The sequence below is a fragment of the Besnoitia besnoiti genome, chromosome IX (genome assembly GCF_002563875.1).
Source record: "Besnoitia besnoiti strain Bb-Ger1 chromosome IX, whole genome shotgun sequence".
Classification (NCBI taxonomy): Eukaryota; Apicomplexa; class Conoidasida; order Eucoccidiorida; family Sarcocystidae; genus Besnoitia; species Besnoitia besnoiti.
The window spans coordinates 2,630,814-2,652,305 of record NC_042364.1 but is presented as its reverse complement, the minus strand read 5'-3'; the positions used below and the strand labels follow the sequence as shown (position 1 = coordinate 2,652,305).

Below are 21,492 nucleotides of genomic sequence, written 5' to 3'. Positions count from 1 at the left end.
CTAAATGAAATCAAACGCCTTGCGCTTTCTCTTCTTCTTTCTTGCGCCCTCATCTGACTCAGTTGTCCCCGTCTGAAAAACCTCATTCGACAAGGCCGAGTCCCCCCGCTCCTCTTTTCTTTTGGCGCTTTTTTCCTTCGTCACTCCTTCAATTTCTTCCGGGCTGCCCTTTTCGGCGTTTGACGTGTTTTCCGACTTTACTCGGCATGGCCTTTTTCCAGAGACCGATTCACACTCATTCTTGAACTTTCCCGTGGAGCTCTCTTGACACGTGGCACGGCTCTTTCTCGAGAATGAGAACAAGTCCCGTTGCCTGTGCAAATTGGGGTGAAGCTGCGTGTACACCTGATGCTGCTGCGATCCAATAGCAGATGGTGCGCCGACGACCAAGCTACCGGATGGCGTCGAAAGCGAATCTGAGAACCACAGAGCCCAGTCAGACAAGACCATCAATCCGATACATGCGGCCTGGCGCTCGATAAGCCATGCGATTCATATATCGCGCGCTGAGTCCCAGACCTACCAGGACACAGCACACGAGGCTCGCAGACAAACTGTGGATGCTAGAGAGGCACGCTTGAATGTACGATGTACAACACCCAGTCCCGCCACGAACGCCGCCAGAGTTCTCTAATGATACTAGGAAATACAGTTCGAAGCTTTTCTGAACCTAACGAATTCTCCTTGCAAACTCGCTCGAGACACAGCCTTTGACGTCGTTGACATCCGCCACGCCGACAAGAGGAAATTCAACCTGAAGCCTAAACCCTCTCCTGCCGACGTAAGAGGTCCACACACTGAAATGCCCCGCAAACGCCGACTACACATAGCGTCTTGTGCACGACTGACGAAGGTGAGCGAATGCACACATGACCAAGACTGCTTGACGAACACACATGGCATCACCCCGCACTCACCGACGGCTGCCCGTTCACAAGCCTCTGTGAGGAACTTGAACGACGTCTCGTAGGACATCTGGAGGAAGGGAGCATTTGAGCTGGCCATGCCAAGTCTGCAACAAGCACCTCAATGACGCAAGATGCGCGTGGTTCACGCTGCACTCTTGCAAGGAGGCAGTACCGCGCTGCCCCAGAGGCTCGCGCACGAGGTCGCGCGACCGTGACCGTCCTTACTAGCGTATCTTATGCAGTCTTCGCGAGTCGCAGTCGCTCATTCACGTGGGGAACCCGCCACACCACTCTCAGATATGAATCCTAAACCCGAGCCCTGAGAAAATGCTGCGCTCCTTGGATGACCGCTACCGTAAAGGCCATAGCAGAACAGGAGGAGGGCTTCCAGCGCGGACTAGCCCTCGGTCGATGCACACACATTTGGTCACAGATACAACTGAGTACGTGCCCCCCCCCTTCCCACACCGTTCACGCCTTTTACATAGGCTACCCTGGGGTCACGCCCCTCTAGTCCACCCTGCGGACATCCCGAACTCGACTGACTTACCGATTGAAAGGACGAAGCGTCCCGTCATGCGTCATGAAATCTGCTATCAAAGCCAAGTGACGATAGTCAACCTTGATACCGTACGCTGAGAAGACCCGCTCGAGTTCTCTTGCCAGACACACTCGTGCCGCTTCAATGCCGTAGTACTTCAAAACCGCTCGTACGTCATTCGTCAGGATTCTGTAGCGGGACAAGCGGAAGCGGACGACGCAGGAGCGACTCACACCCGCCACTCTATCAGCCAGTTCCTAGAGAAACGCTTCCCTACACTATCTTGCGAGACACCGAACAAAATATTTTTTTGGCACCGCTTTCAACTTGTCACGAGACAGGCAGGCAAATCTCGCACACTAATATCCGTACGGAGTGCGATCGTTGCTCCGGGGAAAAGCCCTAGCGGGGAGTTCTTTCCTGCAAAGGAAACTAGACAAAGCTTACCCATTGTGATCAATCGCCTCGTCCTTCATGCGATGGATCCATCCAAAGTTCGACCCCTCGCACTGGATCTCAACCTTCTGCTTCGTCACACACCCTTCGCCCTAAAAAAAAATATGGCAAAACGTTTTTCCCCTGCACTTCCACATTGTTGTCTGTTGGCAGCCACGCTCCTACGCAGGTGACCACCGGCGGTGTTGGAGTCGTGCCATACGCCGCCTGCTCACGCATATTCTGCAGAGCGTCACCTTGTGCGGCTCCAGTAACTGTCCTTACGGTCGACACTCTTACGGAGTCCGACTCCTCCGCTCCACTTCATAGGTTGTTTGATGCCACAATTTCGGCCTTACCTGACGTAATATATCGTAACTATCTGTTTCCATAACCGCTTGCGCTGGAACGGAAAAAACCCTTCGTTCCAAGATGAAGTGACTCCGACACCCCAGCTTCCTTCAGCGTCCCTCGCGCCCAGACGAGAATCTCAACCTCTCACATTACCTGTCCCAACAGAACTAGGATGGACTCAACGTATCCATACGCCGCAAATTGCGTAACGCACCTGGACAATGCGAGGCGCGGCAACGCCCTCAGGCTCCTGCATCTTGCATTTCTTCAGGAGTCCCGTAAGAAGCGGAAGAAGTTCAAGTCGGCTGAAGCGCAAGCAACGTCACGGCCTTACAACACGCACGGTGTGTCCCAACTACTTCACGCAGCGAGCGTCATCAACAGGTGTCCCATATATGCGCGGTGAACTTCCTGTTTGCATTTAGCACATGCTTAAGTCAGGCCCGAGTCAACGTTTCACGTTTGACACCTGCAGACTCCGAGACACCCGTCGCCGGGCTGGATGCCCGCGAGAAAGCGCAGGCGTCTTCTTGTAAATCTAGCACTCCGTGAACTGGAGACGCACACGCGCATCTGCCTACATACATGGTGGCTTACGAGAGACAGTTGGGTCTCGGGCATGCACACTGTGTGAAAGCAGGACGGAAAAGACTCTTGCGGAGCGTCATGCGTGTGCACATGCCCCGAGCCGGGTCGCATTCAGGGCAGTTGGGACTTACTAGGGGCAGCGCTCGAAAGGCCAACCGAATTTCAGAATGATGCGCCATGTGCGCCGGCAGACAACAACTTCGTGCAGAATGGAGGCGACTGCGAACAAACAGACGGAATAGGAAGACATGGAGAAAACGCAACTTGCACGAATCGAAAACCGGCAAAGAGCTACACACGCCGCTGTGCATTCACACATGCATATGCCGCTGCTTCATAGAGGAATGAAGATCTCATATGAAAGGTACGAAGAGTAGATGCAGAACAATGACTCTCGCAAAGCGCTGCGCACTCGCGTGACCATCAACAGGCCCGCCACTTTACCTCTTTTTTCACCATGGCAAATTCAAGCCACCAGTCCAGCTGCCTCAAGATGCATCTACACAGACGTACCATCTCGTGTGATAAGGACGAAACCCTTGTACTTCCGTCCATCGGTCCAGAGCGCGTCGGCCTCGACAGGTGCGGGAGCGACCATGGAACTCTTCTTCGCGCTTGCGCCTGCGGAGAACCGCGGAAAACGAGGCGACACACACAGCGAAGGAATGCACTGGTTTTTGAACATCCAGGGAAGGCGCGATGCGCGCATGACACAAGACCACAACGGAGGAGTCTGAGAACGGCGTACGGGCACCACTCAAAATTGTCGAGGCACACCAGCGAATACGTTCAGGCAAGGCTGTACGGACGTAGCAGCAAATCCATGAACACTGAAGTCTCCTCTGGCGACGATGCGCGTTGGAAGCTACACACCCAGCAGTCAGTATGAATGCCTCTTGGCGACCACTCTCCTCTACGTGAATGAAGGCCAGGAAGGGATATCTCCTTCAGCGCAGATGTGTCAAGAATCGCCGTTCGAACCGGACACACTCTCATTTCGGAGGCCAGAACGCCACTTCCCCGGCGAGAGCTGACCTTTGTTCTTGTCCTGGCGGACGAAGAGGTGGCTGTTCATATCGAAGCTCTCCCCTTTGATGAGACGCGCGAACGAGAGGAGCATCGGCGAGAACATGGCGCCGTAGAAGTCTACTCTTTCCTCCTGTCTCTCCGGCTTCGCGCGCTTCTGAGCCGCGTTCAATGCTTTGTTTCGGCTGTCGTCGGCAACGTCATCTTCCTCGTCCTCTTCCGAACTCGACGAATTCTCGTCTTCGTCGCCCGAGTCGGTGCCGCTTTCGTCGCCGTCGCCGTCGTCCTCAGACAGCGGTCCGCCCGCGTTCTTGTGCAAGAGACCTGGCTTCGAGGCGAGGTGCTCGCCGCGGCGGCGTTTCGATTTCCTGCGGTCCTGGTCATCGCCTTCCGCGTCACTTCTGTCGCTTCCACTGTCGCGGCCATCCTCGCCTCGTTCGCCGTCTTCGTCTTCGTCCTCTCCGTCGTCCTCTTTCTTCTTCTCTTCCTCGTCCTCACTGCTCTCGCGTCCACCTATGGAACGAAGGACACACAAATGTGATGCGCATGCAGTTGACATGCGCGACGTAGCGCGACAGGAACAGAGACAAACACCTGTCGTGGCCTTAGCAGCCTCGCCTCGCTTGCGACTCGCCTGCTACACGCTCCGCGAGGGCGCTCAGAGGGCGAGCAGGATCAGCGATGCCCTCTGGATCCACCCCTCCAGCGAAACCAACCGAAGCAATCTACTGCCACGCCTGTGACCCTCGCGTTTTCCATCGTCTGCCAACCTCGACGTGGGATCTCACATCCTGTACCCGAACCCACCCCCGTTTCCACCCCCCCCTTCCCCCCCCCGCTCGCTGAGAGCTTTGCCAACAAAGCCCCTCCTGCTTCCGCGTTCGGGCTGCTGGTGCACCTTGCTGCTGGGCCTACGTTCTTCCTCGTCTTTCTCTTCGTCGTCTGCACGTTTCCTGTCTCCTTCCTCCCGGTCTTCGTTGCGCGCGGCTCGCGAGGCGCCGGCGGCTGCAAAGAGCTCGTCGTCCGCGCCGTCCGCAGCGACGCTGTCAGCGACGCGGGCGGTGCGAAGAATTTCCTTCACCTTGGAGCGATGATCCCTGAAAAGAGGAGCCGCACCGCACTAGAGAGCCGCTGGTGGCGCCGCGCTTGCGCCCCACTTCCATACCCCTCCGCCGCTTCGCACTGTGCGTTTACCACCGCATTGAGGGGACTTCTGAACAGCGATGCAAACGTCCTGCACGACGCTGCCGCGAGGCTGCCAGCTCGCAGGGACAGAAGTCTTACCACTGAGTCAGCCTGTTGTCTTGGCAAATCGCGTTCTGGAAAAAGGCCTGCAAGTCGCTCCTGGCCTCTGCAAAGTCCGTTCGACCGTGGTGGGCGACGGCCGCCACCATCAGACGGTGAGCCTGCAGGAGCAAAAAACAACGAAGGCGTGGCTTTCGTTCGCAGATCCAAATACGCATACATTTACGTACCCGTGTGCATCTGTAGTTCATACACGCCAGCGATGGGTACACTGTACTCGTGTGAGAAAATCGCCAGAAGCAATCGCCCACGGGGTCCTTGCTCAGTTTTTAGAGACTGACTAGGAACAGGCCTTTTTTTTGAATAAAAACACAGAGGAAATGCGGACGTGCGACAGTTTCCGCACGCGAACCCTGAGACCGCTCCACAGAGGACATCCTGGCACCGAAGAAGCCAGAGCTTTCGCAAACGCATCGGCGCTGAAGGGCTCAGAGTAAACTGACCTTCTTCAAAAACGTCCGCAGAATCTTGCGCAGCACCAGCGTGCAAATTTGTGCCGGCGTGAAGCTCTTGACCACCTGGGAGAAGTGCGCGAGGTTCTCCAGCTGCAAACAGACTTCGTACTGCCAGTAGAGCCGCGAGGACGGCGCCGTGGGCTCCGAGGAGGGCGAGTTCGGTCCAGGCACGTAGGGCGGGAGGTGGAACGCCGGACAGCCTCTGGGGCAGTCCGGCGGCTGAAAACGAAAGCCAGCACAAGGAAAGAGTCAGCCAGTCAAACGCAGACAAACGAGCAGACACAGACGGCAGTGGGCGAGACATCTGGAGGGACGCACAACCCTGAACCCGAAACAGAGGGCCTGGAGGCGCACCTGGTAGCACACATTCGCCTCCACACCGACGCTGTGCACACAGTCGGCGAGACCGATGGATGTGAAGCTTCGCAGGGCGATGCCGGCGTTCCTGACGAGGATGCGACTCGCGTCTTCTTCTCGGCCTCGCGCGTCGGACGCGCTGCAGTCTCGGTCTGGGAGCCGATTGACCGCGGTCCGCAGGGGAATGTACAAAATCGGCGTTTTGGTAACTGCGCCTTGCTGCAGAAGCTCGCGAAGACGCGGGATACCCATGGTCACGTTCGCAGCCCCGTGTCCGGCCTGCAGAGAGCAAGGAGAGAAAGAGAAGAGGAAGGGGAGCGCTAGCGAGAACGCAGACGAATTCAGATACAGACGACCGCTGTAACTCTGCACTCTAAAGCGCAGGGCAGCCACACGTAGACAGAAGAGTCTGGAAAGATAGCTGGGCGAGACCGACGCTCAGAAATGTGCCGAACACACAGTCAACAACTGAGGTGAGACGCTCCAGAGCGGCAAGAGGAGGGAAAGGAAGACACACTTGAGGAACGCATGACCCGACGGAGGAGAAACGAGGAAAGGACGAGGCGGCCGCGCGGCGGAGGCCCGTCTTGTCTTCTGCTTGAGAAGGAAGGCGGATCAAGAAAGGCGGCGACATACCAAGTGGAAAGTGTTCAGCGTCATCTGCGTCGCTGGCTCTCCAATGGACTGCGCAGCGACGCAGCCAACGGCTTCGCCAGGTGGCATGCAGCATTTGTGGTACACAACCCGGAGAATATCTTCCAGTTCGTCCCGCTCGAGGCCGATCCTCTTCGCCCCGCGAGCCGAAGTTGCGCCGGCATCGTAGGCCAGCTTCTTCTTTTTCTGACGCAGCGGTGCCTGCGCCAAGGCGTAGGATGCGCGGAGTGCGTCGTAGCGAGCCACTGCTGTGGCGACGAGCTGAAAACGAAGAGAAAACCAAACAGTGAGCCAGCGCAAGCATGCGAGCTGGCCGCCTTGCGCACTCCAAGAAGCCAAACGCTTGGACACGCCGGCGCGCAGAAGCCGCCAGCTCCTCGCGCGTCGCAGCGGCGGCCGTCAGTCTCCAAAAACGCCGCTTCTGTCTCCTGCTGCGGAGCCTCCTCCACCCTCAGTCCCTCTCCTCGCCCACGAGAGCCGCGACGTCCCCTCGAGCCTGTGACCCGTCCGCCTTACTTCTTGCATGTCGTTTTCGAACTGGTAGGACGTGACGCCGAGTCGCGTGAGAGGCGAGCCGAACTCTTTGAAGCTGCGAACATCTTCCTCCACGTCCTCTGCCCCCTTCAGCTCTGCCTCGATCTTCGAGGCCCTGACAGAGGAGCTAAGCTGTGCAGGGGGCGCGTACACCCGCTGCAGAATCGCGGGATTCTCCAAAAGCATTCTGAGTCCAGCATACAACAGACCCGACAGGCAGAGCCTCAGGGTGCGGCGCAGGTGGGAAGAACGCGCAGAGTCGAAGACAGCCAAAAGCGACGAAAGACCGATCGACCGAGCACAGACGATAGTCCGCAAAACGCGAAACGGCACGACGACGAGGGCGAATGAAAGCTCAGCCAAGTAGACGGGGATACACACCCGTTTAAGATACCGACAATTCATTCCAGAGCCAGTTTTTTTCACGTGGAAAAGCACGTTGCGGCACCCTACAAGCCCGCGAACCATGTTGGATCCCACGTCTCGCTACCTTTACCCGCACTGTGCCTCTACCTATCTCCAGTTTTCTCCCTTTCTACGCTACACTTATGTGTGTGCCGACATACGCATCAGTCCCCAAACACCTCCCTATGTATTTCCACAAGTCGGTTCACATCTCCATCACCTTGACTTCCACACACCAGGACATCGTCCCGATTGCTCTGTTTTTCAACGCAATACACAGCCCCATTCCTGCTGGCAACAGTTCGTCTGAGTGATGCATATCGGTGGACACCTGGTAGCAGAAAAGTGCAGCCTTCCTGAAGCGTCCCTTACTGAGTCTTCTCGAAGGTGAGTCGGTGGGCGGGGTCCCTGCCGTCGTCTCCGTAGACGAACTGGACAATCGAGTCGTCAGCGTCTCTCACACTTCCGTCGTAGCGCACGGTGAGGGCTTCCAAACCCTTCGTCACACTGCGCTGCAGATAGCCACTTTTCGCGGTTTTCACGGCAGTGTCCACGAGCCCTTCGCGTCCAGCCATGCAGTGGAAAAAGTACTCCTCTTCCTTCAGACCTGGACCGACACGCACCTCACAAATACGTGAAAGCTGGAAAATAAACATACCCGCTGCGTCGTACACTTTCTTTTCCGCCTTTCGACTCCTGCCGGCATCACGCCACTCCTGCCGCACAGCCCTTCTCGCGACGTCTTGAGAAGAAGCCCACGATACATGTTAGCCACATGTGTCGAAACTCTGATGCAGGCACGCTTAAACAAGAAAAAAAAGTGTGGGTTCTAGGTGGTGTTGCTGGCGTCACGTGCGCGCATACACAGCCGAGCACGCCGCTAGCACACAGTTACAGATACACATATATTTTTACGCACAATGCATACACGCATAGGAAACAGGTGCCAAGGAAAAGACAGCCCAGCTTGTAAGTGAGACTGGAATTTGACTAGAGACGCGGGACGGCATTACCAACACGCGACAAAAAAAAGGGGCGACATCCCCTGGACGGGCTTGAAGCGGCAAGAATTCATCCGCGTCGCGCTCACCTGACAAGAAGGAAGACGTGATGAAGCCGCGCGCGCGACTTCCAAAATCAAACGGCAAGAAGGCAGGCAAAGACCGGTCGCTTGTCATGAACTTCACTCTCTGTCCCTCGAGAGACTGCTGACCTGCGCACAGATCCAGAATGTAGCGAAAAAAATGGAATACACTCGCGGCTTGGGAACACCCGTGGTGAACCACACACGACACACCGAAACAGGCCTGAACCCCGTTCAAGTTGAATCCACCTGCATGCAAATGGATATCTTCGCAAGAGTACGCCGAGGCGGAGACATCGCTGCACCGGCACACACGTTCATACACATACACCCACCGGCACAGACGTACTTAGCATACTGACACACATGAACACGCCCCTGTCTCACATTCCTGCCGGTAGCCAAAAACACCTGCTGCGACACTTCTCAGAGTAGGCGAGACGGCGTTCAGTTCCTCCCATGCGTACCGAGGAAGACAGAAATCATAGCGAAGTTGACGTTGCTCCCTTTGGAGCCACTCTTGATCATCGAGGCGAAACCATTGTGAGGGAAGCGGTAAAGAAAATAACTGCAAGAAAACAAACCAGAAGACTTCCGTTGCCTTCTCATCGATCCTCCACCTGTGCATCCGTTGCGGGATCAAGCTGCCGAACTGTTTGTGCTTTCCCGCATGTATATATATACACATTTCTGATTAGCTCCTAATGTCGCAAGCACTCACGAATAACTACGCCTAGATACATGCAGCGTCGCAGATACGTGCGGTTCGTGGTAGACTGCCGCCCTGTTTCTAAGTTTGAGACAAGAAACGAAGGGAATACCTCTGCCTTCCTTTCGCCCGGTTCTCGAGCATCACCACTCCCACACACGCACTCACAAGGAAAACGGAGTCGATGCACGCACAGATGCTAAAAAAGAAATAATTTTCAACCGCCGTCGCATCTCTCCGCATCATGCTCTCTGAATGCCTAGGTCGGTGCCCGTGTCTGGGCGCGCGCCCGTTTTTTCAGCAACGCTCTTGACGCGGAACTCTCGAAAAAACGAAAAAAAAAGCTGCCTACTTTCCCTTCATGATATCTGTCGACTTCGAAGCGACCTTGCCCATCGCCGACTGGAAGAAGGCATCCAGCATTTCGTTGAACGTGTCTTCACGGCCTCGAAAATGCTCTGTATATAAGGCGCCAATACGCCGCTGAGCAAGGAGACACAGGAAGTCGACGCGAACTGACGCACGTGTCTCGCCGTCCGGGCTGCCACGAGTCACCTATCCCCTCAACAAAGATTGCGGTCTTGCATTCGCACCTCCCCCCCCCCTGTCTCCCCTTCCCCCCCCACACAGGCACACGGAAATGCTGCGAGAGCTCAGGTTCTGTGACGCTTGATTCCTACGTCAGCACTTCACGTTGCTCACGGCGCGTAGACTTACGATGGTGAGAAGCGAAGGCATAAGGAAGGCCCTCAGTTGCTCGCCGGGACCCTCTCCTGCGATGCCGGCGCTCTTTGCGCTCTTCAAGACGTATCTCTCCGTCCCTTCGAAAATATTCGCAGCCATCGAGAAAGCTGCGTCCGAGCTCGCAGCCGAGGCGCTGTTCCCGCCTTCACCCGCCCACAACCACGAAGGATGGTAGAGCTTCTTCTGCAGCAGCGCCGCGTCGCCCTGGATCGAGCCGCCATTCGGCAGAGACACCTGTCAGGCCAGTCACATCGAAAGCAAACAAAACGCCTGAATATGCACTCCCAGGTCTCAGACATGCGCTGCTCCGTGCGCTGACCGCGCGAAAACACCAGCGCAGACTGATGAGTGAGCCAGGAAAAAAGGATGCGGGGAGTAAAACCGGGCGCGGCGCACGGGCGCTGGAAACCCTACACGCGAATCGGTAGCCGATGAAAGGCCTCCCGAAACACGAAGGAACCTGCCGACAGACAAGACGCACACGGGTTGACGGAGATCCCCCATACACACGAAACACGCGACAGGGACAGAAACGAAGACTGCCAGACGAATCCTCCGCGAGACGACTTACAATCCGCCGAGGTCGCCACTGAACCGAGGCTAGGGAATCCGCAGCATCGTCGCGACTACCTTACCACTTTGTTTGGCGTAGGGAAGAGCAGAGAGCCCTGCTGAGTGACTTCGCGTCCCTCAGATTCGTCGCCAGCTCCAGCCGCGCGGCTCACTCGCTGCTGCGTGGACAGCAGCCGCTCGGAGCCCAAAACGCGCGCGAGATGGGGAAGCTGATACTGAAGGCTGGGGTAGCACGCGAGGAAATAGAGAAGCTCCTTTCGGGTGACTGTGTGGCACTGGCGCTGGATAACTTTCATGGTTTCAATGAGCGCCTTCAACTCTTCGCAGACGCGTTTGCGGCTCGGCAGGTTGCCCGAGGCCTCCAAGAGGTTCGGCGTCCTGAGGTAGCGCGAGAGAATCCATGGGTTCACGGGGAGCGCGGCTGTCCCGCTTGCGCCGCTCGAAGGTGCCCCTGTTTCGCCGGTCGCGCAGTTTCGCTCTTTCTTCACCTTTAGACCGCTTTCGTGCCCGTCTTCCCGCGCGTGTTTCTCTTGCTTCACACGTGCGTCCGGTTCAGGCCCTGGGAGAGACGATGCCTGCGCGTCGCCCTGCAGGCGCATGGCGTACGCCGCAGCATCGGAGAGCCGCGCTAGATTCAGTTTCTCGATTTTCAGCGCGCCTTCGAGAGACGCGTCCTCCTCGCGCGGCTTCGCGCCCTCCTTTGCCTCTTCCTTCGAGGCAACAGAGGCTGCGAGCATCTGAAGCAGCGCACGCGTCTTGGACGTGACGGGCGGCTCGCCGTCCTCCATATCACAGTCGTGCGCGCCCGCCTTGGTCGCCGCGGCTGCAGGCGGCGGAGTCGCAGCCAGCTTCGGCAGCAGCGGATTGTCAGATCCCTCGTCTTTCCATCCCATCAGCGCGTTCATGCGCGAGGTGAAGTGCTCCTGCAAATACGTGCCCGCCTGGATAACTTGGCGCACGAGGGCTTGTCTGAAACATTAAGAATGGACCCAGACGCACGCGCGGTCAGCGGAAATCGCGGCACAGCACCCGAGGAGGCCGCGGCTACCAAAGAAACGCTCGCCGTTGCGCCGGCTGCCCCCCTGGTCGCTTGGAGACATGGCATGATACAGGGGAGAAGCGCAACCAGAAGAGAGAAGGATTTTTCGAAAAGAATCAAAATGTCGCACGTAAGAAACGAACGAGATAAACGGACGCTTGACAATTTCACTTCAGAAGCTACCGCCACAAAAACGAGTCCTGCAAGAAGGGATCCTACCACGCCGATGCTGATCGACGTACTCTGCGGAAGAATACCGAGAGGACACACGCGGCCTCAGGACTCACCTCTGCAGCTCTCCCTCTCGGCGCATCACGAAATCCGCAGGCGACGTGGTCGCTCCCCTGAAAGCGCGGGCACAACTCATGAACAACCAACACGTGGAGCGACGGCAGAGAGGCTCCCCAGTGCGCGCGAGTGTCGGAAAGAAACGAGATGCCCCCGGTCGACCCGCCGCCTTGCCCTCCCCCCCCCCCTCCCCCACTTTGCCTCTCATTTGTTGGTCGCGCGGTGGCATCCACAGCCGACTGTGTTGTGCGACTCCACTGGATTGCTTATGACCACAAAAAATCGAGCTTCAATATCACGGTAATTAGGTGCGCGTGAATGCTTGCATTCCTCTGTTCCCGTGGCTGGCAGCACCACATATCAGCGGCTCCGTCCGAGCGGGACATCTCCCTGTTTACCGCAACAGCTCCCTGGGCGTCAACCCGTCTACGACGCCCGTTCAGCTCCACCGACAAAGATGTGCATGAGAGTTAGCCAATAGCCAGACATACTATTGCTTCAGGCGAGCCAGCCCTTGTGGAGGGGAAGGCATGGACACGCCCACTGGAGATCGCGCCCGCCGATTCTTAGCCAGCTAGGAATGACGGAAAGACGCGCACCTGAGTTTGAGGAATGCGCAGAAAAGCGCAGCAAGCGACTGGAAGAGGAGGCCCGCAGCCGCGCCGCCGAGAAGCAGAAACACGCAGTGAAGAAGACCGCCAGCTGTTGGGCCGAATTGAGCCTTATCGAAGACGCCTTGAAGAAGCTCCGAGTTGCTGAACAAATCACACAGAACGCATCAGCCGCGCCATATGCGCGAGAGCCATTTCGCGGCGACCGCAGGAGACTCACACATCAATGCATACAGGCATATATATATATATATATATATATATATACATACGCAAATACAAGCAGCTAGGTGCGCTTCGCCGCCCAGGACAGTGTGGGGACCCTTAGTGCTTAAATCCACACAGACTGTGCGGGCGTGCGCAAAGAGGCTTCAAGACACGTCGCATACACAGGAGGAAAGGACTAAATAAGTGTGTGCTTGAACGGCGTCAGCCGCGGTAGCCCCCCCCTTCATTGTCTCTCTAGTGGAATGCAGGCTGTGGAAGGACACCCAGCGGGCCGCATCACCGAAGGGTCCACGGGATTCCGTGCTGGACTCTCACCGAATAATGACAGTTTCTTCTTCTTTGTCTCCGTCTTCAGCGCCTCCCCAGGCGTCTCCGGGAGTCTTGGCCTTTCCTGTCAGGTTGACGCCTTCGTACTGGTTCAGCCAGTCGTCGCAGGCCTCGGTGTCTCCCGCAGCGCCGCGCGCGCCGCGGCCGGTTTTCCGCGAGTTCTTGCACTGTGAGAAGCGCGTGGCAGCCATGCCGTCGACGAGAGTCTTTAGGATGCAGGTGATGACCTAGGCAGAAGGCGCACAGAGCGGCACACGAGACGCACTCGAGATTCACTCCCAGATCCTGCGGCACGCCCGTCAGGCGCTTCTCTCGCGGGCGCCGCCACACGCCCGGGGCGCCGACACGCGGTGCCGCTTCTGCGCGAGGCTTCCACGTTGAGGCGAAGGCCTCCACCTCGGGGCGGAGGAGTCCCAAAACGCCTCGAGGCTCACCTGCTTTCCCGTCCACATCTGCTTAGGCCAGAGAATCGCCGGCGGCTCGATGTGCAGCTTTGATCGCCCGCTGCGGGCGTCCAGCAGCTGGTTGCGGTACGGGTCGCCCGGGGCCTTGAAGCGCTCGCGCTCGCCGCCGCCCTTCTTGTCCAGCTCCTCGTCTTTCGTCTGCGAAAGCGACGCGACGTCCGACGCGTGCAAGGCGCTGGGCGCGGGGCGCCCGCGGTCGAGGACGATTCGCCCCGGGCCTGCGTCCAGGTAACACGACAGGCCTGCGTAGACCTGAACAGGAGACAGGCGGGCACGCGGACTACTTGAGCAGAGAGCAGGCCGGCGGACGGAGGGCGAGACGCGCGAAGAAGCCGCAGAGAGACGGAAGGCGAGCCCGCTGAGCTAACGACGCTAGTCACCCGACGCGTCGCCACACCTAGCAAACCTCGCGCCTCAGAGTTCTACGCCAGTCGCTGAACAGCGGAACTAGCCTCTACTGGCGCGGGAGGGAGATCGCGGCGTCTGGCGGCAGAACACGCGGCGAAGGAAGAGAGCAGTCCTGCGCCTCACGTCTTCTGCCTTGCGCTCGCGTGGATCTAGTTACAGCGAGGAGTCTCCCTGTCGCCCTGGCTTCTTCGAGAGTGACGAAGAAGCGCGGCAGCGAGACGCAAAAAACACATAAAAAATTGAATATGACTACAGACTGACCAGCGTCTGGAAACTGTGGATGTCGAGGAAGGTGTCTCGCGCTGTCAGCAGACAGCCGGCCAAACAGAGATCCTGAATCAGACCGCGGAGAGGCTCGCCGCTCTTCGGCACCAAGAAGTGACAGTCTGCATTCAGGATGTAGGCGGCCTCGGTGCGAGCGAGAGGATCCTGCAACGCCCACCAGGGGACACGCCAGAGGACGGGAAACAGAGAAAATGCCGAACGAACGCCGGCAAAGTCTGCGGCGACGGAGCGGAGAATGCCTCCTTGGTCTACGACACGCGCTTGCATAAGCTTGACGAGTATGCGCGCTGGCAGGTGTCTATCGTTCCACTTATGTATGTGTGTGAGTCCACGCCAGAGACTGCACTTCCCGTGGCTGCCGGAATCAATACGGGAAATGGATCAGGCAAGAAAGAAACAATCAAGAGCGTACGTATTTATATGTACATAAATATGCATGCAGTCGCGGACGCGCGTGTGATGACGAGACCAAAGCACCGCAATGGATGGCCGTGGAGAGCGACGGAAGCGGATGGCTGTTCCTTTGACGCGGTACCTGAGGCAAATGCATGTTCATTTCATCGCCATCGAAGTCAGCGTTGTAACTGCTGCAGTTGACGAAGTTGAGGCGGAAGACATTTTCCTTTGTCAAACCGTAGTTCTCGTGTCCAGCCTTGCTGCCGTCTGCTTCCTCAGTCGCCCTGTGGCTCTTCTTTTTGCCTTTGAAGAGACCCGAGTAGTGGATCAAGCTTTTTCTTTTTGAGGCAGTGCGCGCCTCGGCGTCTTCGCCGTCGGACGTGTCCGCATCCCGAATCTGCTTCTTCCCACGAGTTTCGAGAAGCAGGTGGAGCATGTGGTTGCGCACCAGATAGTCGTTGATGTGGTAAACAGAGCTGACGCCGCGCGTGATCTTCACAAAGTGTCCCATGAGCGAAACGCGGTGCAGCGACGGCTGTCGGTTCATCAGGACAACGTCGCCGTCAAGCACGTGCCTGTAGACTGTGTAGCTCCCGCTCGGGGTCGGCGCCTCTGAAGAAGAGGACGCGGAGGACGAGGAAGAGGCAGAAAGCAGCAGCTGGTGAGCCTTCGCCCGGCGCGTCGCAGGCGACAGAAACTCCAAGTTGAATCTGAACAGCGCACCCAACGATTCCTCAGCATCCACGCTCAACCAAGATGAGCCCGCGAAACAAACTGCAAAACAGTATCTGCGAAAGGCCGGAAAACGACACACGATATCCCTAGGCGGCGCAAGCTACAGTGCTATCGCTCAAGACGGTCCGACGAGGCCTAGGCGAACGTCCGATGGCCTCACTCCATCTGCAGCGGGCACAGGCGGCGACGTAGTAGACCAGCATGTGCTCTAGAAAACCTTTCGTGTTTCTAAGGCCCGCCTCAACGCGTATCGTAATGACCGCAGACTAACTGACGCCTCCGTTCCTCCCTGCTCTTCCGCTGCCCTGGCTGCGTCGCGCCCTCCTCTTGCCGCGCTTTCTACCGGCGGCGCTCGAGGCCTTACACGTTCCCTGAGTCGTCCATCAGCGCCAGGGCTCCGGGGTGCTTGTGCGCGCCGTTTATGACCATCTCAGACAGCACGTGCGCGTTGCGAGGCGTCACCTGCAGAGAGGGGCGGGAGGCGAGGGGGGGGGGGGGGGGGGGACAGGGCATCAAGAAATGAAGAAAAGGAAGGTTAGTCGCACTCGCGGCACGGCTGCCGCAGACGCCGCGGCCGCCACACGCGCACGAGACGGGATGCGGCACGCGCGGGAGCGTAGGCGCATCCGTGCGTAGACACGAGGAGATTCCTTCTCGCTCCAGAAATAGAAAAGCAAATATACGTGCGAATACCACAGAGGCGGGCGCAGCCTCGAGACCGATGGACGCTGAAGGGGAACTGCATGGGGCTTGGAACGGACTCGCTTTTGTCGCCTCAGACTCCTCCGAAGCCCACCAGGACACGACGGAACCCAGGCTTCATAGCCTCCGACCCCGTCTGCGCTCTGTTTCGCGCCGTGTGTGTCCAGAGGCACCCGCCAGAACTCTCGGCTGGCGTTCGGGTGTTGCCTGCGTCCTCGTACCTTTTCAGGAATGCTGAGTTTCATGGCGAAGTCGAGCGGAACGCCGACTTCGTTTGTCGCGATCAGAGCGTCTGGGGCCAGGACTGTGCGCGCAGCGTAGTTGACACGCTTCCCCATCAACTTCTGCCGAATCGTCCCTGCCTTGCGTTCCATCCACTGCCGCACACCTGCCGGCGCCGATTGCCTGCGAAGAGCACCGAGACAGCGCGAGGAAGTGTGCGTCCTCGCCCGAATTTCGGATCGCGAAATCCAACGAACCATTGGCCACACACCCGCGCGGGCTCCGTGGAAGAGTCACTGCCCTGGAAGACCTAGACTCCAACGCGCTAGAGAAACGATGAACGACTCGAGCGAGCTGAAAACAGAAGGCTGCGCTCTCCAGAAAAATGAGAAGACGAGCGACTGCGCGAAAGGACCGGCGACCCACACTCACCCAAACACATGCAAGATAATGCAGAGCGAGAAGACCAACGCAGACGCCAGACCGGAGCGGTGAGCAACACCCCCAGACGAACCGAAGGCAGAGGAAAACAAGCAGACGTGCGGACACGAAAAAGCTACGCGCACTCTTCACCCAGAGCAAGAAGACGCGGCGAAGGCAAGCGGGTGTGTGGGAAGCTTCCTGTTCCGCCGGATGCGCGCCTTGTCTCGACTCACGGTTTTTCGGCCTTGGTCTTGTCCACGATTTCGTTCACGCGCTGCTGCAGCTGAATGGCGTAGCTCGTCAGCCACGCCGCGTTGCCTGCTGCATGAACAAGGACGAATTCCCGCAGTTTGTTCTGTTCGTCCTGACTGAGGACAGACGCAATGCTGCTCGCCTTCTCCGCCGCCTCAGGCGCCTTCCCATCCTCGCCGTCCTGCGTGCGCGCCTTCTTCCGCTGACTCTGACCGTCGTCCGCCTCGGCCTCGCGGTCTCCGCCGGCGCCCGTCGCCGCGCGCCCGTAGCCGAAGAGCTCGCCCCAGCACTCGGGGTTTTCCAGCGCTCCCACGGGGTCGGGGTGCTTCATGATGTTCACTGCGAACTGAACTTGCTCGTTGGTTTTGAGCAGCTCAAGCAGCGTGCCCGTCCGCGGATGCAGAATCGGCATGCCGCCCCCGCCTTCGCGCCCAAACGCCGCGCCGCCAGCCAGCGGCGGGCGGAACTTGCTCGCGGAGACCGGCAGCGACGAAATGAAGAAGCAAGCGGAACTCAAGCGTATCGCTGCACACATGAAGCCGCACACAACGAAGCGGTGTAAAGCCACGGGACCGCGACGGGAATCGCGCCAAAGCGCTCGAAAGCCGCAGACAAACAAGCGAGCCAGGAGGCGAAAGGGCGACGAGACATGCGCAGCCTGCAGGGCGCCGCCCGTGTTCAAGCCGCTGCGAGGTGAGGAGGAAGGGGACAGTCACACAGCCAACGAGGAGAGAGCGACAGAGGGGTGAGAGGAAAAGCCAGAAAAGGCGGAAAGAACAAAGTGTCTCGTGATGTCCGTCGCAGGAAGCGCTTGCCGGATCTCCCGCGACCTCGTCTCTTTTGTTTGTCGCTTCGCGCCCCTCCGGCGATCGACCGCCGCTGCAAACCCGCTTACTCATGGGGAAGAGACAGTTAAGCAGGCAGCGGTCGACCGAGTGCTTGAAAATATTCTGAAGGAGCGGCATGAGCTGGAAGGCATGCAAGTGAAGCTTCCCTACGGCGCGGCCGCTTCTGCCTGCAAAGAAAGGGAAAAACACAAAAGCTTCCTCCTTCAGCGAAAGCCGAGCAGCATGCACACGGGTCCTTTACGAGGCCCTCGCCACGGGGTGCATTTCAGACTCGACAAACAGCAACTCCGGACTACTGCCCTGAGCTCGCGCAAAGAAAAAGACACCCGCGAAGAACTAGAGCGTGCACAAGGAAAGACGGCCAACCACAGAAACAGATGGAGAGGAGCGGGTGGCGGCCCTCCCCCCCTGACTAGCTCGCGCGAGTGCGGCGACAGCATGAATCAGAAACAGCCGCATGGCTGTACACGCGCCTGTGAGGGTGGAGCGGACCTTCTCCATAGACGCGCACTCAGAGGCAGGGGCTCCCAGCGACCAAGGGCGACGGCTATTTGCCAAACCCTAAACGCCCTGGGTGTTGTCGATTGCGTATGCAGACAATAACTCATTGAAAGAGCCCGCTGGGCGGTAGAACTGAACATGCTAGCTACAGTGGGAAGATGCATGCATAGACCTAGACCGCGTACCGTAAGTTAGACATCTCTCATCGAACAGCGTGACCGCGAAGTCGTCCTGTCCCTCTGCGTTCTTTCCAGCTTTGTCATCGCGTCGCTTCGTCGCGTCGCGCACGAAAGAAAAAAACGCGCTGTGTTTGTCAAACGGCGGCGAGCCCGTCCATTTCCACCGCATCTCCACGCCCGTCGACTGCGGAGCCACGTGGTAAGTCACTGCATTCGTGCTGAAAACAGGACAGGTACAAGTCCGCAACCATCTACACAGATTCACAGATACAGCTGTATATATATGTATATATGCACGTAGACATATATATATGTATACATAAACCCTAAACCCTATATATATATATATATATATATATATATCTAAACCCTAAACCCTATATATATATATATATATATATATATATATATATATATCGACGGAGAAATGGTGGCACATCGGCTCTCTGCGCATCGACGAAAATGCACACAGATATAAAAGGATTTGCTAGATCCACATAGGATTTTCAGTCTGCAAATAAATAGTTTTTGTACAACATGAACGATTCGCGCCTAATCACCCGATGTCGCAGTCCACGCAGCGGCTTTCGCCGAGCGCCGCCGTCTATCCCGTCTGCGAGTTCGCTTGCCCATACCGGCCGCAGTTGGCGCATACGCTGCTGCCTGAGGCGCGCGTCCAGAGAAGATGTCTGAGGCGTCGCCAGGAGGCGACGAGCCAGGCGCTCTTGGAGATGTCGTCGCCGAAGGTCTGCAGGAAGTTGCGATTTTCTTCCTTCTCCAGATCGGTCAAGCCCTCGAGCAGACGCGTCATGCGCTTCATTTCCTGCGCCTCCTTCTGCTTCTCCGCGTCGCCTTTGTCGCCCTGCTTGCCTTCGGCGCGCGCCGCCGACTTGCGCCAGTCGTGGGCGTCCGCCTCCGCGCCCGAAAGAGCCTCGTCGGCGCTCATCTCGTCGCTGTCGCCCCGCCGGACGGCCGTTTCCTTGCGGCCTGCTCGCCGCCCGAGCTCGGTCTCCAGCTTTTGGAAGATGCGAACAAGCGCCGCGCGCTGACTGAGGGGGAGCAGCAGACCTGCGGCGGGCCTGCGAGACCCAGTCCGGAGCGACGACGAAGCCAGACGCGAGACATCTTCCAGTTCATCAAGAAACCCGAACTGCAGCAGCTCAAAGGCTTTAACAAACAGCGAGGAAACTGAAGAAGAAACACGGAGGCGCTCGCAGTGGAGGCAGGACTGAAAGAAAAACAAACGCAACACAACCGAGGAACGAGCATCTTCAACAGCGGCGTCGGCCCTAGAGAACGGAAGTCTCGTGAAGGCAGAGCTACGAGACTAGAGAGGGAGGCCTGAAAAAAGATCCGACGCCTGGAAAAAAAAACCTTGAGAGCGAGGGTGTCAGGGAATTTGGCGGACACGAGACAAAAAAAAAGCGAAACATGACACAAACCGCCGGAAACGCGTACGAATAGCAAAGGCCCACCCACCAGGGGCACACTCACAGTGAAAGAAACATACGGAAGCCGCTAAGAGGGGAAACCGGAAACTACACGCGCCTATCGATACACACAGATATACGCATGTAGGGCGATATTATCCACGCGTCAGCAGCGGGTGTATCGATTTGATCGCCTGCAGTCGCCACGACGCGGGAAAGAACAGGCCGAGAAAAGCACGGAAAGATTATCTTCCCGCGCCAGCAGCAGCACCGACTGCGTCTGGGGTTCGCTTACATGGATATCTACGCATTCCCGCGCACTCAGTCATCCATCTACATCCATCTCTCTCTACGAATGCATACTTCTAAGTGCATGAGCCGTTCACAGACGCTTGCACAGCCGCGAGAATCTCTTCCGGCGCGCCGCTGTGCTTCAGGCGTACAGCAAAATGCGCGGAACTCGGAGCCCCTGCCGCCAAAATGCTTCAGCACGTCCCACAGCAGGTGTTGAGGTTTCGGGCGATCCACGAAGAGAGGATGGCGGTGTGTTCGGCAGTCACAGCGATACAGACGTCACTCAACGGCTGGGCATGCAGTCACGTGCGGAGGAGAGGGCGGCCCTTACCAGTTTCAGCACTTTAACGAGGGCAGGAAGGAAGATCGGTTGGAAGACGGGGAGCGCGAGCTCGACGTGTCCCAGATGCCCTGGACAGTCGCTGCGGCAGCCGCATGTTTCGCAAATGTCTCGGCCGTCGATGCTCCCCAGCCTCGGGTCGTGCAGCCCCGCCGCCACCGCGACCGGCGAGCCGCCGCGCGCCGCAGAGAAGGCCGCAGACAGCGAGGAAGATCCGAGGGAGTCCTGCGGACTGAGGAAAACGTTCGTGTCGGAGACTCGGCAGGAGGAGAGTGCGCGCACCTCCTCCTGCGAAAAAAGCGTCAGCGACGCGCTGTGAACCGACGAGCAAATCGTCGCGTTCGCATCATACATCTTGGCAAACGCGAGGAGAAACGGACTCGTGAACGGAGGGAGGAGGGGAAGAGTCGCCCCGAGGACCGGCGACCATCAAAATCGCAAAAATGAAAAAAAATCGGGAAAAAGCCGACAACACGCGCAACCTACAGCCAAGTGCCCGCGGTGTTTGCTCACGGGCAAACATTACAGGAGAGCCATTCCGCCGCTCGTTCTGACGATTCCGTGTGGGAGAAAACGCGGCCCTCTCTCCTAAGCTGAGAAACCGCCGAGCACACCGACAGCTCTGTCCTCCAACTCCAGGCCTCCCGAGCAGAAGACAAGCGAAAACAGCACCTTTGTGTCTGCAGCCGAGACAAAACCTCTGATCCACAGAACGAGACGGAGCAGCAAACGGCAAAACGCCGCGCCCGAGGAGACGCAGCGAGAAAACTTCAGATCACACGCGTAAAGAAAAGATGCAGAGGAGAGATTCTGAGCCGACGATAAAGGCGCGCAGGAGGTCCAGGAGA

General features: G+C 57.8%; 1 protein-coding gene across 1 annotated transcript; it reads right to left on the bottom strand.

The window, feature by feature from the left end:
• Positions 1-20,998, bottom strand: BESB_015390 (DNA-directed RNA polymerase I RPA1; the record flags this gene model as incomplete). Its single annotated transcript, XM_029360268.1, has 33 exons — positions 1-416; positions 918-1,012; positions 1,459-1,638; positions 1,897-1,997; positions 2,453-2,543; positions 2,958-3,045; positions 3,340-3,447; positions 3,862-4,365; positions 4,768-4,949; positions 5,137-5,258; positions 5,601-5,831; positions 5,967-6,248; positions 6,606-6,884; positions 7,140-7,344; positions 7,935-8,169; positions 8,653-8,775; positions 9,114-9,214; positions 9,708-9,838; positions 10,073-10,333; positions 10,735-11,641; positions 11,999-12,055; positions 12,599-12,754; positions 13,154-13,392; positions 13,600-13,881; positions 14,299-14,466; positions 14,858-15,428; positions 15,818-15,915; positions 16,377-16,560; positions 17,034-17,577; positions 17,948-18,067; positions 18,587-18,798; positions 19,216-19,808; positions 20,636-20,998. 33 exons carry the CDS (start codon positions 20,996-20,998, stop codon positions 1-3), a joined length of 8,229 nt encoding a protein of 2,742 aa, XP_029216935.1.
• Positions 20,999-21,492: the final 494 nt, after the last annotated feature.